Below are 17,475 nucleotides of genomic sequence, written 5' to 3'. Positions count from 1 at the left end.
AGTGCTGCAGCCACAGAAACACGGTAGTCGGTTCAACTGCCTCAGGCAACTCTTGCAGTGGAATTGTGTTATACATAACACCCGACTTTCAACCTGCTCGACTTACGTCTACCCACAGTATCCCAGCATCTACCTCAACAGTAGTAGCTATAACCCTCAAGTTGGCCACTTTGAATGGCATTCGACTTAGTAACGTCCAATCTGACTTACGACCGGTTGGTCGGAACCCGTCCCAGTCGTAAGTCGGATGTTATGTGTATTTTCTGTGTGGAGCCTGTACATTCTCTGGTTTCCTCCCACAATCTTGAGGTGAATTGTTGACACCAAAATGTCTGTAGGTGTGAGTGTGTTGGTGCTCTGTTCTCAGGTAACTGGGATAAGCTCCAGCCCCATGTGACCCAACATGGAATAAGAGAAGATGAATTCATATCTAGTGGAAAATATGTGATGTGTCAGGTAATACAGAGGAGGTACATTGGCCTAACTAATGAAAACTTCTCCTTTCAGAGCCAATTCCGACAACAAATCACCGTGTCTGTGCCGCCGAAGTTTCTATGTTTGATGTGATAATTGATTTGTTGTTGTAGTTAGTGGATGAATCGCTGTTTACTTGAGTTGAGTGAACATGTGGCGCCATTCCTCTGCATCGACAGGCCTGGCATTTCCCCCGGTAGCAACAAATCCCTGCATAATTCTCGCTGACTGAGATGTCAGCGTAATAATGCCCTGCTTGTATTTACAGAGAGAATCGAAAATCCTGTTCGCCGCTGTCATGAATCTCAAACGTCTCAGCAATTAGGTTGCGCAAAGTTTGGCTTGACTCATAGACGTCTGATCCACGACGATGCTCATTAGCGTCGTAGCGCGTCCCCCAGCTACTCGAACGGACAGCTGATCTTTGTAAACACTTTCATTTCCTACAGGCTGACAGCAGCCGCTGTGGTGCGCAGCACCTCCAGCGGAATGAAGCAAATGAAAGAGCAAATGATTCCGTCTCTCCACTGGATGACATGTTCATCAGACCCTGAAAAGTCTTTGCCTCGCTCCCTTGAACGGAGCTGGCTAGCATGTCAGCGCCTGCTTGTACGGGACCCTTCCTATCACGGCTCAGGCGCTCAAGTTCCTCAGTGTTGCCACAGTTACTTTGAAAAAGTAATCCGACTACTGATTACTCTCTCAAAAAGTAACTTAGTTACTTTACTGATTACTTGAATTGAAAAGTAACTAAGTTAGATTACAAGTTACTTGTCAAGTTACATTTGGTAGCTGACTACAGCTCTCATTGCCTAAACAATGTCTTTCATGTCAATTTTGAGGTTGGAGTTCTTGGGAGTCCAGTGTTTTTCCATGTTTGGGTCATTTTATAGCACAATCTCAGTTTTATGAATGTCCAGTCAATGTTTTACTTTGACACACTCTGACCCATTTGATCGAAAACCACTCACAAAAAGTGTAAAAAAACAAAACAATATATTGATATATTGCCATTTATATAATAAAATGTCAGGAATGCCCCATTGTTTTTTTTATAATTATTTAGCTTTTTTGCTTTTCTTAAACTACGAGGCAAAAGTTTAGTCAGTCTTAGTGTGTCACCTCTCCTGTTGGCCACCTGGAGGCAGCAGTTGCACTTAAGTGGCTGCTGTTACTCGCCTCTACGCTCCGTCGCGCCGGAGGATGATTTTATTTCCGAATTTTGAGAGAAAATGCAACATCAGTACATCACATCAGTACCGCTTCTTCCTGCACCACAGAAAAAAATAATCTATAAATGTCTGAAAACCTATCATCAGTATCATTTAACTTGACCTACCAAGAGGATTAAAAAAAAAAACTGGTACGTAGTTTTTTGAGTCCGCACTTTCGACACATTTGCGAGGCTACTTTATTTCGATCTCTTTAACCGGTGATTTCTGCGTGTTGCTGGACCCTGCAGGGTTAATACAGTCATCTAAAGCAGACAATAATTCAAAGTAGTGGCTGCATTTTCAGCTAGAAACGTGCATTGCTCTCCTCACGGCTCTGTTATTTACTGCCGTGTAGCAGGCAGCTTGACACGTGAGCTGGCCGCGTGTTGAAACCGTGACTGGCGTGTCCCGCACATGACGTCATGCCCAAAGACACGGATGAAGAAAGCGAACAGTTATATTTCGCTTCCGACAATGGCAACAATAGTAACGCACGGTGACTTAGATAAGTAACTTTAATTTGATGACTTTGTTTGAAATAGGTTGTGACATAAGACTAATGCATTACTAAGAAAGGTGTTACTGGAATGACTGAAGTCACTGTACAAACAATGGAACTGAAACTTATTCAGAGTGAAGGAAGGATGTCGGTGTTGTATTTCCGCTCAACTTAAAAAGTGGGAGTGAGGTTATGTTCTCCCTCCCTTCCCTCCAGCAGCGCCCCTCTATCCGCTCTTGTTTCTCCCACGTGTCTCAGCGAGAGGCTTCTGGCCGACTTGGCACTTACCTGACCTAGAAAACAGAAAATCTGCAGCCTGACGCCGTCCACTGACTTACTCTTTCCCCCTCTGTGTTGCAGAAGCTTCGTACGCTCTGATAACAGTTCCGAGATTCTAGCGAAGGAGCGTGGTGGATTAAAAAGGTAAACAACATGCAGTCCATTCTGGGATTTTAAGCGACTCTCAGCTTCACAGCGCGACATGAAAGAAGCCTTTTCGAGAGCAGAGCAGACGCAGCTAATGTGGATTTAATAGCTGCATGTGTGCACAGAGTTTGGGCAGTGGGATTAACCAGAGGGAGGCCTGGGCAGAAGGCGGTCTGAGGGCACAGTGTCAGGGCCATTGCATCTTCCTGATTTATAGCAGCAGAAGTTCAACATTTTGGGACTCACAAGGACAGAGAGGCCCGAGGGCAGCCTGCTAGTGTATGTGGCAGTCGCAACAAAGTCATCTGATACTCCATTATCAAGTGGTGAGAGTGTCTCCCGAGTCTGTCACCGTCTGTCCAGGGCCATGTGATGTCACAAGCGTACAACCCAAACCACCTCTGTCAGTCAATCCGAGACTCTTCTCACTCACTCTCTGTGTGTGTTTGCTGGAAGTGTAGCACCGTTGATGCACTACGCAGCGTCAGAATTTTCAACAACCTGAGAAACAGGTCGAGTTTATCGACTGCAGATGCAGAACAGCTATCAGACATATCCACCTCTATAGCTTCACTGACTGTGAGCAGAGATCGAGAAAATGTATAAAACTAAGTCACTGGCTATCAAATCACATTTTCCATCCAGAGACAGAAGGGAATATTCAGTCGCTAACAGGGTACGTCGGTGAAGGCAGTGAGGTTCTGGAGATGTGTAGGCGAAAATGTTGAAAATAGCAGGAGCTTTTGCAACACAGCAAACTAAATAAGAAAAATAGACTTACTCCGTAAAATGTCATTGAACCGCTGAGTTTGATTGCTCCAATTTGTTCTTATCTACGTAAAGTGCTACATAAAGCCAGTTCATCTGTCAATGAATGAAGTGCCAATAGGAACACTGTGCTAACAGCTAGCAACAATACGTTCTATGGTTGCTCAAATTGGAGAATCCATTTATGGTTCAACACCATCACCTGCAGCAGTAAAACAGCAGAGAAGTGAGGCAGGTTTCTGTTCCGGAATAGCATGAAATATTAAGATGTGGTCAGTCTGTTTTTTTGTTTGTTAGAATTTAGAGCAAATCTGGGCAAAGTGCAGCCCGGGGGCCATATGCGGCCCGATGCCTGTATTTTCGTGGCCCGTTTAACATCAGACTAAACCTAGAACTAATATGTCCTTTTTTCTGCCTTTTTTTTTTTCTTTCTCTTTTAGTCACCACCACCACTTAAGCAGTAAATATAGCATGCTCTAGTGTTAAGACAAAAAAAATCTTCTTTTCATCGGCCATTTTAGTGTTTTTCTTGTTCCTCAAAATACAGTGAAGGAATACTGAAAATATATTTTGAGATACATTACTTTTTTTTTTATCTTGAAAGTCTGGTCCACAGTGGATTTATATTCGAATTAAGTGCATACAAAATGAAATATTTCAATAAGTTTCCTGGCATATTTGCCCTTCTTAATATCTTTAATTACGTTTAATATTTTTAGGTTCACTTTGTCCTTGTTACTTAAGTGTGTATTTGGGATATTTTTCCATCATGTTTTGTAGTCATTGCTCTCTTTCTTTTGATGATGGCCACTCACAACTCTGTCCCTTTAGGTAATTCAATTGCCCACCTTTGATGTTGAGAGTAGTTCCCATGGCCATGAAGCGAGTGTTGTCTGTGTCAGAATGAAAAATGTTGATGCATGAAATGAGAAATGAGTGAGGCATGGACTGAATAGCAATATTGCTATATAACAGTCCTCTGACAAATCTTCTGATCTTTTTGTGAGAACTAACAACCTAAATCTGAACCTGTGTGAAGGTGGTTGAGCCCAAATCTGCAGATCACCATCGATGCGAGTAATTCAGCTTTAAGGGCCACATTAAAACCATGGTAACAGACAGGAAAACATCACCTCACGTAAGCTTAAGAACAGTTTTAAATATTAAATAATTTGAGGTCATTCCACGTATAATAAATTCACCCAAGAGAAACGTCAGCCTGGTCTGATAAGGTGAAGAACAGCAGAGCTGGGTCTGCGCTCTCATGTCCTGACACCCGCAATGATGACAGAAGAGACGGAGGAAACCTCATGTGAACCGTTACGGCTAAATGAGAGCCATTTTATCACCTTTCTGGATCCGATTTTAATCACAAAACGTCACATTATCCAGTGGGAAAACACTGGTTGCCGTCACAGTTTTGCAATTTATTCTCCACGGAGGCGCAAAGATATCAAAGTTGCGGAGGTGGAACAAAGCTCTCCCTAAAACTGCGAGTGAGGAAATGACACAGCCAATGTCTTCACTCATGGGGAGAAAAGTTAGGTTCATAATGAATGAACCCTTTCAAGATTTCAGCTATTCGCAGGTGGCCCGGGTTTATTTGGATTCAGTGGCTGTAGGGTTGTTAAAAACTGCTTTTCTCCCTTTTTTCCCCCAAGATAAGATACATTTTCATGGTGAGACCTTTAGCATGATTTCAGCTTTTGAGGTCTGAGAGAACAGGATGATTGAGGAAGAGAATCGTGTGGACTATACAATGTGGAATGACATGAATAAGCATCACATGATATATAAGAAGTATTTCATGTATTTACAGCGATCAACTTACACTCCAAAGATTCAATGTTTGTGCCAGTTGACAAGTCAATGTCTGAGTGTTTTGAAGAATTGTGGCAGGGCTTGAAACTGAACTTGAAGTGATACTTGGGCCTGAGTGAGACTCGCGCCCAAACATGTAAAACAACGCTGCACAACCTAACTATAATCATTTTGTCACTGAACGACACTTGTTTTCCATGACAACTGTTGACAAGCGGAAAGCACAACATAATAGCGATATTCCGATACAACTTTTCCACTTCCGATACGATACCGATATTGCAGCCTTGAGCATAGGCCGATGTTAATATCCACCTGATATAAGCATGAATCACACATATTTTTATCATTTGTTAGTCAGCAACAGTAGAAAAACGGACTTCTTCAATTGGAAACATACATTTTAATAAAATTTAAATCTGTTATTAGCTTGTCGATATTTCCATTAATATTTTGGAGATATTGTCAAGAAGTGCTGGAGAAGAAATATCGGAGAGTTTAGATGCAAATAATAAAATCTGATGCTTGTTTGATGCTTGATATCGACCGATATCCAAAATTGACATCCACTATTAATATCAGATCGGAACACCTCTACAACATGCAACATAACCAGGGATCATGTGCACGACTACGAAACACAGACACCGAACATAATCTACTTCTGAGCTGAAATTTGACAACTACGTAGTGCAGGAGCATCGTGGTGTTACCGCATTTGTCACGGTTTACACAGTATTTTGTGGTTGCAGTGCACTCTGGACGTCTTACAGCCATTAAATCCATCTGCCGCTCGAGTGGCTTTTTATCTCCAACCCCATAAAAGGGAAGTTTAGTCGAAGGACAGGTTGTAAACTCCACAAAAGGCAGGTTGTTTTGCAAATTCAGCTCTTATCTAAGCCCTTCCTCCGAGCAAGCACGAGGAGAGAGGAAACGCCAGCAAAGGTTCCATCATCTTCTGACCTTTCTGATGACACGACTAGTGTGTCGCTACCTCTGTGTCTGTCACCCTCCCGCCCACTTACTTCCCAAGCTTCTCCCTCTCCTAACAAGGGTTCTGCTCTCCGGTGTGAGCAGCTGAGCTCCTGTGTCACCTCTGACCTCTGCAGCCACCCATCCACTCTCTGCCACCTTTAGTTGTTTACCTGTCTATTTGACAATCTGTCAGTGGCGACGTCGCTCTCCCAGCTGAAACTCCAGACTTTAATGAGCCCACATGACGGAAATGGATGTCGCCTCTCCACTGAGGAAATGGAGTGACAAAGGGGGGCAGAGTAATGTGATGCCCATGGTGGGGGGGGGCGAGTGAAAGGGAGGAGAGGAGAGCAACAGGGGAGCAGGCAATTATCCTTAGTAGACGGCCATCCAGCCCGGTCGCAGGAGTGTAACAAATGAGCTATATCTTCCACTGCTGGGGAAATAATCGCACCATCTCCCATCACTCTGCTCGCCACCTGGGAGAGCAGAGATGCTTCCAAATATTAGAAGCCGAGCTCAGAGAGACGGAGCAGCCAGTGGGAATTCAAACAATGCCACGTTTTCTTTCCTTTCCTACATCGCTCTGCCAACACAGGTGTCTTTGCTGCTTTGCCCATCAAACAGTCGGATTTCTCCCGAATCAGAGAGAGAAAACGCACAAAAATACAACAAATCAACCAGACAACATGTCCACCTGCCTGGTGTTCTTCAGACCCAAACTTTGTTGGGGAAACTTTCGCAGCCTCACAGTGCTTGCTGGTTTTGACTTGACGGATAAGTGTCTGTCCAACAGACGTGTGGGGGGCCTTGAAGCGTCTGTCTGTTGGCAGACGCTGGAGGAGGGTGGAGGGGGCCAGCGAAGCCCTCTGTGATCCGGGTTGCTTTCCTGATCACTGCTACAAAACGGGGTGTTGTCTTTGCACAGAACCTCTGATTTCACCTGCTTTTTTAAAAAAAAAACTAGTTGGCATGCAGGGTGAAGGACAGTCTGGAGCCAAGCGTCACGGTCACGGCGGGAAGGAAGCTGCAGATGGTGTGAGTTATGCAGGAAAAATCGGGCCGATACTACTTATTTCTCAGAGCACATATTGATTTTCAATGAATCAACCGCAAAATGATTTATAAAGAAAACATGCCCAACACAAACATCATACATCACCAACCAGTGGAACAATGGAATGGAACTTTATTCTTATTTTAATTGAGTTTCTTGATATTACGATTCAGTCATAAATCATTATATTGAGAGTCCCAGCATGCATTGCAGGACCAAACAGATCCAGTGGCCTAGTGTTGGAACATCACATTTGCAAAAAACAAGCAGTTTGGTGAGAATATTTCTTTCTTTCTTTTTCTTCTATTTAATTTTTTTTATACATTTTCTTTTTTATATGCAAGAAAATGGGTCAACAGCAACACTGACCGGCACCAGAAGCTGGTGAGTCCTTCCTGCACCCGGTTGGTGGGATTTCTTTTACACTATGTGACCTACATTTCGTTCCTTCAGTTGTACAGAAGGTGCATCCATGATTCTAATAAAGGAAACTGAGATCACTTCACTGTCACTTTTGTTAATGCCAGTGTACAATGTGAGTATTGCTGACTTGAAGTGAATGAGATGGAAGTAACAGTATCTTCCAGAAGAATCTCCACTTGATTTTTTCTAAACCCGTTCAGCCCATGACAGTGACGCCTTTTTTTAAACCAACAAACTCACTAAATACTTCAAGCTTTGCCACTGAACTCATTAAAAATGTCTTTGAACTTCCAACATCAGCGCCGGGAACGCCGTCTCTTCAAAGCGTCGGGAATAAAGCAGACAAAAATATGCAGTTTTAGGCAATGTTAGCAGCAAAAACCTGGGTTGTAAGTGCTAAAGATCGAAGCTGAGGTGAAAGGAGCGAAGAGGCATGAGGTGTGTCAGCAGAGTGAAGAGGAGGCGGAGGAGGGTTCTTCAGAGCGCCTCTGATCTTCACACTGCTGCCTCCAAGCTGCCTACTGTGCAGGAGCACGTTCACTGCGCTACTGCAGGAGACACACACAGAGGTGACCTCACAAATCACAGCTGCTGTTGGGGGATTATTGCTGCCTCGACAACATCTGGGAGTTTTATCAACACCAGAAATGACACAACTTTCTCACCTAATATTTTCTGCATGAAGAGCTTTACCTTCTGGCTCAGCTCTTTCTTCACCATAACGGACTGCTACTCTTACTGGGGAAGAGCCTCAGCTGTAACCTGGACCCAACGTTCTTTTCTGATCGAGAACTAGAGTGTCAGACTTAGAGAAGATGTGTCTCATCACATTCTCACTAACTACAATTATTTTTTAGGGGACTTTTACATGTCTGGCCCCATGGGCAGAGCGTCACAACAAACAGATGGAGGTTAAGGTTAGTCATGGATTGGCACTCCTTTCGGTCTGATACTTTGTCTCACCTGAAATACAAAGCCACGGGCTTCAGTCATGGAGACCTCACCCAACACAGCCACGTCCCAAGCCCTTAGCCTCCATTTAAAAATGTATGAATCTACATGCAACATGGAAGACTGTCTCCGTCACCTACATTGAAAATATCCTCTATTTGAGTGGTCCCCAACCCCCGGGGCCGCGGACCGGTACCGTCCATGGATCACTTGGTACCGGGCCGCACAAGAAATAATTCACTGCCATTGTTTCCGTTTTGTGTATGGTCTGAGTCTGAAGGATCTTTTATTTTGAAAAATGACTGGATTCTCTCGGTTAAGCCTCGATCACTTGAGAGCCAAAATTTATCCCACATGCTCGCAAAATGAGTAGGAAACAGTTGTTTCTTTGCAAAGAGCCTACAACTTCCAAGAAGAACAATGTTTTTTTTACAAACAATACCAGGAGTCGTACTTGAAATATGGATTTATCGCGGTCATCTACCGTCACTCCCAGATGGGACGGTCTCATTGCAGAGAAACAAGCTCAGGGCTGCCATCGATTTAACAATATGGTGAGCTAAAATTTTCATCACTTTATATTCAGTATTGTGCTGTATCTGTGTGCTGTTTTGAAGGCATGTCTGGGCGTTACCATGGCGACCAGAGTCCGAGCGCGTTAGGGCACAGGTCGAGAGGAGGAGAGTATGTGAGTCTTAGTGGGCACACAAACACGCAGAGGCCTTATATGACTGGACAAAGTGGCAACTTCCAGGCCACGTTCCAATTTACCGATTCGCAGTGATAAAAAGGTTGGGGAGCGCTGCTCTATCCCTGAAACATTTGGAGCGCTTGATGAGAGTTTTTCCAAACTTTTCCAGCCACTTTGAAAGGTCAGCTCCAAATAGGAGCAGCGCTGGTGTTTATACTCCACTTTCTTAATCCTGCAACAACTTTCACAACAATGGACCTCGACTGCGTCCAGTGGGAGGCTGAATATTTGCACGCTTAAGTGTCCAGAAACAGCAGAGTGAGGCCTCAGCGGGCCAGGAACCACAGACAGGAGGACGTGGAACAAGGGCAAGCTTTAACCGGACGCCCCTGAGAGCAGCGCTCTGACAGCCGGGGTGTGTGTGTGTGTGTGAGTCTGAAGATGAATCACTCTCGGCCTCACCAGGACAAAGTTGTCTGACACTCTCACCACTTTTCCTGACTCAAGAACTCAGGAGGGATGGTTGGCAAGTGTCGGCAATAAACGTGAGCGTGTGTAAATCATTATCTCACGCTGGAAAACATTTGTCTCCGAAGAGGGGAGCGCTTCCGAGCCGGTTCCCTTCAGCACCATACAGGAAGTGACAGCAGCTCGGGGGGAACAGAGAAGAAACCTGGCATTAACATAAATTCACATGCTAATGTATTCGGCATCGGGCAATGACTTTCCAGAGAACAGAGGGAGCAGTTTTTGACGGAGCCTTCCTTCTTGAAAGCAGAAATCATTTGCTCAGACATCACCAGGAAACATTAGCGTCGCAATTGGTATTCAAAATAGAGATTAACCATTCTAATCCCTCAGTGTGATTCTGCTGCAACACACAAGTCGATATATTCCTCAGTTAATCTGATTACCAGAGTTTCACACCAGATCACTCGCAGCATAATATGGGACTATAAAAGCACAATGCAGCAGGTTTAATGCGATTCATTATCAGTGTAAATAAAGTTCAGTCAGTTAAGTCGCTTTTTTTTCAGATTGAAAATTCTGCTGTTGACAGCATGGTATTTGAGGAGGAAATTCTTTTTTTTCTGTCAATGTGTGACAATTGTTATGTTTTATTTTGTTCTTCCACTTCCTTTTTTTGTTAAGTTGAGTTTTCAACTTGACAAAACTGTATAACTGTGTGGACCCAGGATGACCTCTTTACAGTGACAGCCATCTATGCTCTTGACATTTTACATCTACATTTTTCATGGAATTTATTTTGTATTACCACTTATTAGTTTACTAGTTTAGAGCTTTTGATCTGTCAGATTCATTTCATGTAAACCTTTTTTTTATATTAGTTTTGCCGAGGCTGACTTTTGTTCAGTCACTGACGTATTTTATGGGTCCACTTTTTTCTGTTGCACTTCTTCGCTGTAGTTTTTCCACTGTTTGCCTCAACAGTTCATACATTTTTTTGCCACCCCCTTTTTGGATCACTATGACTTTATTAATTTATTAATGATTATTTCTTATTGAATTTATTATTGTCTTTGTGATTTATTCTTTTTCTATTTACATGGAGGTAACTAACACACTTCCGGACAGAGTCTGTTTAACTAGAAATGTGCGACATGAACACAAACTTTAGTCCATGTGGGGGGTCGGATTTTGTCTCAGACTTTTCTGGCCAAGTGTGTTTGGTGAACTGCAAGAGGACTGCCATGTTTTCCTCGAGGCAAATCAGCCCAAGACGTAAGTAACAACATAACCAGCAACCGACTCAACAGTGACGCCAAAACACAATCAGAATCAACAACTTTCTCACCTAATATTTCTGTGTTGAGAGCTTTACCTTCTGGCTCAGCTCTTTCTTCCCCATGACGGACTGCTACTCTGACTGGGGAAGAGCCTCAGCTGTAACCTGGACCCAACGTTCTTTTCCGACCGAGAACTAGAGTGTCAGATTTAGAGAAGATGTGTCTATTCATTTTTCACAGAATAAACAGTGGACAACGTAGAACTTTTTCACCTATTGACCAAGTGTTTGGTGAAGAATGCTTCTCCACATTGTTGATCGCAAACAACACAAGCACGTGCCCCGCGCAGCTGGGGCGAGTGAGCACTGGAAAAGTGGGACACAGCCCCGAGAGCTGCGAGGACAGAGGTGTGAGGTGGCACCGACTTCAGCCCTTCTGGGCAGCAGCGGCCTTAAAAGCCTGAGCAGTTGACATTCTTCTGCCTTGTTTCTGTGTCTTTACTGAAGGTGAACTTTATTAACATCCTTTTTTTTCTTTATGCTTTTGTTTATTCAGTTTATCAGTATTCAGTATATCAGTTTATGGATTCAATTCATCAACCGTCTCCTTTCAAAGCAAAGGTTTCTGTGATGGAAACATAAAAAAAAGATAAGTTTGCGAGGAACTTAATAATTAAAAAAAAACAGCAATATATATTAAAGTGAAAAGCCTTTTGAACATAAAGCTACTTTTCTCTCCAAGAATTGCCCTGAAAGTTAATGTGAAATGTCACTTTTCTCCGCGACACAAGGTGATGCCGGCTGCGGGGTTGAAAAGAAACACTGTAATTTGGTTTCACACGAGGCGCACACACCCGGAAACACACACCGAGGCAGACGGTTTTTATTTCCTTGCCGCTCTATTCAGCACAACTGCCGAGCGCGATGACAAATGCTGCCGCAGAATCGTGCAGCTCTGTAATTAAATGGAGATTTGGGGTCAAAACTCCCAACAGGTTGGCTGGTGTGAGATGAAAAGTAAATTGCTTTCCTCTCTAAGTGACTCCCTGCGAAGAAAAATATAAAACTTATTCATAACAATTATTAAAATGGGTGTGCGATACTTCCAAGGCACGTGACCTTTGGCGGTTTGCGCTGCAGAGATAATGAGGAAGCTGCGTAATTGCAAAAACACCGCAAATGAAGGTCATTCTTACCTTTCCGAAGCTGCCCTTCCCGATGGCCCGCAGAATCTGGAAGTGGTCAAAGTTCACTGAAAAGAGAAGAGACAGATAGGATCAGGAACATCCCTACGCCGAGGGAGCGTCGATAGACGAGTGGCACATGCCGACATTTGAAGTGAAATGAGGGTGATAATGGAGCGGGAGACGCTGACGTTAACTGCAGCAGACGGACAGAAGAATGCCCTCATTGATGAGAGAGAGGAAAGGAATTGTCGACAGTCATTATAGCCCAGCGGAAATCCTCCGCTATCAATAAATGGTTGAAGTCCACCACCCGCAGTTGTGAGCAACCATCGCTTTGTGAAGGCTCTGGAGGAAGGAGACGGACTGGGCTGCGTCCGTCAGTTGGCACCGTGTCTGGCTTGGTCTAAAAGACCCCCGTAATAGATGTGAGGACCACGAGAGGGTGCTTCATTCGCAGCACTTGGGGTTGACTTTCTTGAGAGTCTGCAACCATGTGACAAGTGCTTATGAGAGAGTCAACATTCCACCAATATTGAGCGTCAGGTTTTGCAGTATGTAACCATATCAAGCCCCATCTTAGCACGTCTGTTCTCATGGCACCACTCAAAAGGGAGAGCCTGACTCTTCCAAAGCTTACGACACACCTCAACTCCAGCTCCTCCCATTCAGTCAACCAGCTTTAGTCTCAGTGCGATGAATGTCCGTTCCTTCTAGATCAGTGGTTCTTAACCGAACCCCACCAGTTTCATATGCTCATTCACCGAACCCTTCTTTAGTAAAAAATAAAATATGATACACTAACTGCAGACTAGACTGAGGGGTGGACCTCTGCGGCGGAGGCTCCACCGAACCCCTGAGACCGACTCACCGAACCCCTAGGGTTCGATCGAACCCAGGTTAAGAACCACTGTTCTAGATGATGTGATGGTCTCACTCCAGGAATTCATGGAGGTCTAGGTCCCAAACGTGGCAATGGACTCCACAGCAGAGGGATGCCAGCTCTGACTACCACTGCTATTTGGCATCATTGCTGTTCATTAGGGATGGCGACATGGACCAAAAAAGTTATCGTGATACATGTTGTCATTTCGGGGGTAACGATAAATATCAGGATAAATACATTTTCATTGTATTCCATGTGTTGGACACTACAGTCTCTCTTGAAACTGTTTTATGATGAAACCTATTAGTGGAGTTTGTCTCCAACATCATGATTTGTTGTTGTTTCAATAGAATAGTGAACTAAGTGTAGAGATGAGAAACTCAATGTTTCAGGTCTCTGGTAGAAGCCGCTGGTGTCTGACAGGCTGCTCTGCCAGCTTTATTTAGGGGTTAAATGGAGCCGTCTGTCTGCTGTATCTCATGTCTCTGAACAGTTGACTTGAACTACGGACCAGTCTGGACACATTTCCTAGATACTACTGAAGAAACATTAGAAATCAGGTGAAGAAATTTGGTCATATTCTATTCATCGAAATCAACCCTTTCACAATTCTCTCTCCTAAAATGCTTGTTTTCCATGGCCTTATTGAAGATTTCACTCGTACTTAGACGCTTTAGAATTTGTTGATGGTCCCTAACTGATGCTGGGTCGTAGCATTAGCGCTGCCTGTGAGAGTGTGCCCGCGATCAGTGAACCCTAATGGGGACACGGAAGAGGACGCCGCCGCCAATACTGGAGCGGAGCTCCGTCCAATATCGAACTGTTTTCACCAGCGCAGCGGGAGACCTGCATGTGTTGATGTGAACCAAGGCAGAGGAGCGCGAGAACCTATGAGGACCACTCCATCTAATGAAATCAACACGGATCCAGAGACCAGTGTCATGATCAAAGGTTCCCTGGATTAAAAATAAAATAAAAACTACCACAGTGAACCAAAGCCCACCACACTCTCCACAACTGCCACACGGCAGTGTCGGCTGTCAAACACAGCAGAGCTGGAGATCGTGGCGCACCCTCACGGTCATGTTCACGTGTGCAGGTGTGTTTTTAGACAGCGGTTAGCAACAAGACAGTCTCTTCCAGGCTCTCTGAGTTGCTTTGTAATGCTAGCGTTATCAAAGTTTGCCGCCGTGCGAAGGCTAAATTAGCTGTCAGGGGAGCAGGAAACCTTCGACCGCGAGACTTGTTCGGAGATATGTCAGACACATTCCGAGGCATCAGCGCTCAGATATTTATTTAAACACAGCCAGTGGAAGAGACAATGGTTATCTCCTCTAAACATGATGGATGATGGACCGGTCCTCGTCTGTGGTTCCCTCGGAGCAGTTCCATCTCTGATAGGGAAGCATCGGACTACATTACTTCAAGTGGCTGTGATTAATATTTCATATCAACGGTGTATCCAGTGACAATGTGTAATTACAACGGCGGTGCAGATCATGATGAATCCAGGGGGACTCATCCAGTCACTTCTCAGCTACGATTCTGGCGAAGTGTCACACTTCAGCTGCTGTTTTTAGAGGCCACACTCGGCACCAAACCTGCACGCTAGCACACGCGACGGCAGCATTCGCGACTGCAGCATACGGTTTCTTTCAAGTGATAATTAAGAGGGAATATCGCACCTCCAGTTGGAACGTGGCTTCGTGGCGTCAGAAACGTGGATGTCAAATGACAGTTTGTCACTTTCTGCCAGCTGTTTTTACTTTTATTTTTCGGCTTCATGTCGCAGTCCAACTCTGAAGACGGGATTGTTGACTGGTCCAGCAGAGCCGACTCCTTAGCCGCGAGTCATTTGTGTAGAGATACTTGTGACCATGTGACCAAACTCAACCAAAATATCACACAACTCTGACAGAACTAATAATAATTCAGGGTTTTTTTTTCTGTTTTGTTTTCGCAGTTTGTTATCGTACTGTTTTCGACTTTTTCCTCTTACCATGCTTTTCAATTTCCTTTTATTTTTCCTGGTTGTGTTACAGTTTGAGGGGGGTATTTTCCTCTATTGGCAAGTGGTTTGTAGATGAGGTCTGTTAAAACAGTATTGCAGGGTTGACGAACCCGTGTCCTAGTTTTCAGAGGCCACTAGATGGCGCTCTTGACTTTGTTTCATTAGTTATTCAAGTCCAAGCATTATACAGCAGACAGTGTCACCTGGTGGCTTCTGAAGATCAGGACATTGTTTCATGAAACCTCATCGACCCATTACTGGTATTTCTGTTTCAGAGGTTCAAATGTTTTTCACAATTATAATTTTAATTTTAATTTTAAAGAATTTTTTTTTTTACTTTTGGAACTGATAATTATGGGCAAGAAATTCTATGACAGTCCTGAGCAACAGAACCAAAAATTCGTACTTTAAAAAATCTTAAAGATGTCAATAGAAAATGGAACTAGATTATAAAGACAGGACAAGAAAACAGCGCTGCGTGTGGTTTCAAACCAGCTCGATAAATGAGAACTCAAGGTAATATTTCTGCGATATTGAGAAGATTAGCTGGGCATTTAGGTGCTGATAAAGACCGACTCCCTCCTCATCTGCACACACACACACACACACATCTGCTGATGCAAAGTGAAACTCATCACATCTTCAAGTGATGCAATTGAGTCCAACTGGGCAGTAATGAGAGTGAAGGCTGCTGACAGCGGTCAGATGTGGAATGAAGGGTGCGCGGCGAGTAAGTGCACGTGTACCTGTCTGCCAGTGAACGCAGCAGGCCACTCATCCTGATCTGATCCAGCCGCCGCCGCTCGAGACACGGTGATCATTAGAGACCAAACTCACGCTGGGCTCCTGGTGGAAAAGCGCTGCGCAGCTGCTTTTCAAAGTTAAATCTCACACCGGCTTCTGACACAAAACCCACCAGCTCATCTCATCGAGTGTGAATTCCTGCTGCTGATGAGCGACTGGAATCTTCTCTCAGACTTGGTGTCCTTCCAAACACATCGCAAGTGAGTCACGGCAGAATGATGATAAAACTGGTGTTTTTTTATTTTATTCTCCATCACAAGAGAGATGAAGACTCAAGAGTTCATCCTTCTTCTTGTGCCCTTAATTCCTCTCACTCACTCTTGTAGCAGCTGGTAGCCAGTCATCCTCCTCTCCGAATGCTCTGATATACATGCTTTACTGATAACAATGGTGAAGTGTTCAATCCTGTCTAAATTCATCTTGTGATCTGGGGCCAAATAACACGGATTTGGTCCATGGGCCTTGGATTGCAGCTTTAAGTTTGTCACTTTTGTCGTCGTCACCACGGTGTTGGTCCTCAACACCATAAACACGGAATTAGGGGTGGGATTCGATTAAAGAAAATGGGCAATGGTATAAGAATATTTGCCAGAAGAAGCCACAATTGTCAATTTCAATGAATTTGGTATATAACTGAATCAAATGATGGACAAAATATTGTTTATTTGGCATCAGTTTGACAATAGCACAGTAAATCACAATGATGGCTATATTCAAATTTTATTTAAAATAAAACTCTTTTAGTGTCTTGAAGATATTTGTTTCAAATAATAAGAATTTCAAGTCCATTCAGAGTCGTAGAAACCCTGGTCATTGTGTAGCGACAAACATCCCTGAACAAAAGCAAACAGAGTAAACAGCTAACAGTTGAAGTGCCATTTCAAGCACTTTCCAGAACAGTCCTCATTTTAAATTGTCAGTACATGACCAACAATTCCACATAAGGTGGTGTTTCTACCAGGACTTCAGAGGTTTCAGTGCTTGCTAGAACATGTTTTGCATTCAGGTGGTATCGTAGGCTTGATGTGCTTCGGTGGTATGCAGTGGTTTCTTTTTGCACAAAACCACGTTCTTATCGAGGCTTCCATCAGGCAGTTTAATAATGCATAAACAAACATGACAAAATAAATAAAATATAAGGTAAGTAAACAGATAATACATAGATAATGATAAATTATATAAATAATGCATTGTATAGATGGATGGATGGATGATAGATAGATAGATAGATAGATAGATAGATAGATAGATAGATAGATAGATAGATAGATAGATAGATAGATAGATAGATGGATGAATGGATGGATGGATGGATGGATAGATAGATAGATAGATAGATAGATAGATGATAGACAGACAGACAGACAGACAGATAGATAGATAGATAGATAGATAGATTGATTGATTGATAGATAGATAGATAGATAGATAGATAGATAGATGGATGGATGGATGGATGGATGGATGGATGGATGGATGGATGGATAGATAGATAGATAGATAGATAGATAGATAGATAGATGGATGGATGGATAGATGGATAG

The 17,475-nt window shown here is 43.6% G+C and overlaps 1 protein-coding gene across 1 annotated transcript in view; it reads right to left on the bottom strand.

Moving 5' to 3' along the window:
- LOC128764507 (serine/threonine-protein kinase 32C-like) overlaps positions 1-17,475 on the bottom strand; it is an 82,099-nt gene that overhangs the window by 34,844 nt on the left and 29,780 nt on the right. Inside the window, exon 2 of the mRNA XM_053874273.1 lies at positions 12,243-12,298. Within this exon, the coding sequence (XP_053730248.1) occupies positions 12,243-12,298 (56 nt within the window). The remainder of the gene's footprint in view (positions 1-12,242; positions 12,299-17,475) is intronic.

Source organism: Synchiropus splendidus, chromosome 9, assembly GCF_027744825.2.
Source record: "Synchiropus splendidus isolate RoL2022-P1 chromosome 9, RoL_Sspl_1.0, whole genome shotgun sequence".
In the NCBI taxonomy this organism is placed as follows: domain Eukaryota; kingdom Metazoa; phylum Chordata; class Actinopteri; order Syngnathiformes; family Callionymidae; genus Synchiropus; species Synchiropus splendidus.
Note: the sequence above shows the minus strand (reverse complement) of the source record. Positions and strands in the feature narration are given on the sequence as shown.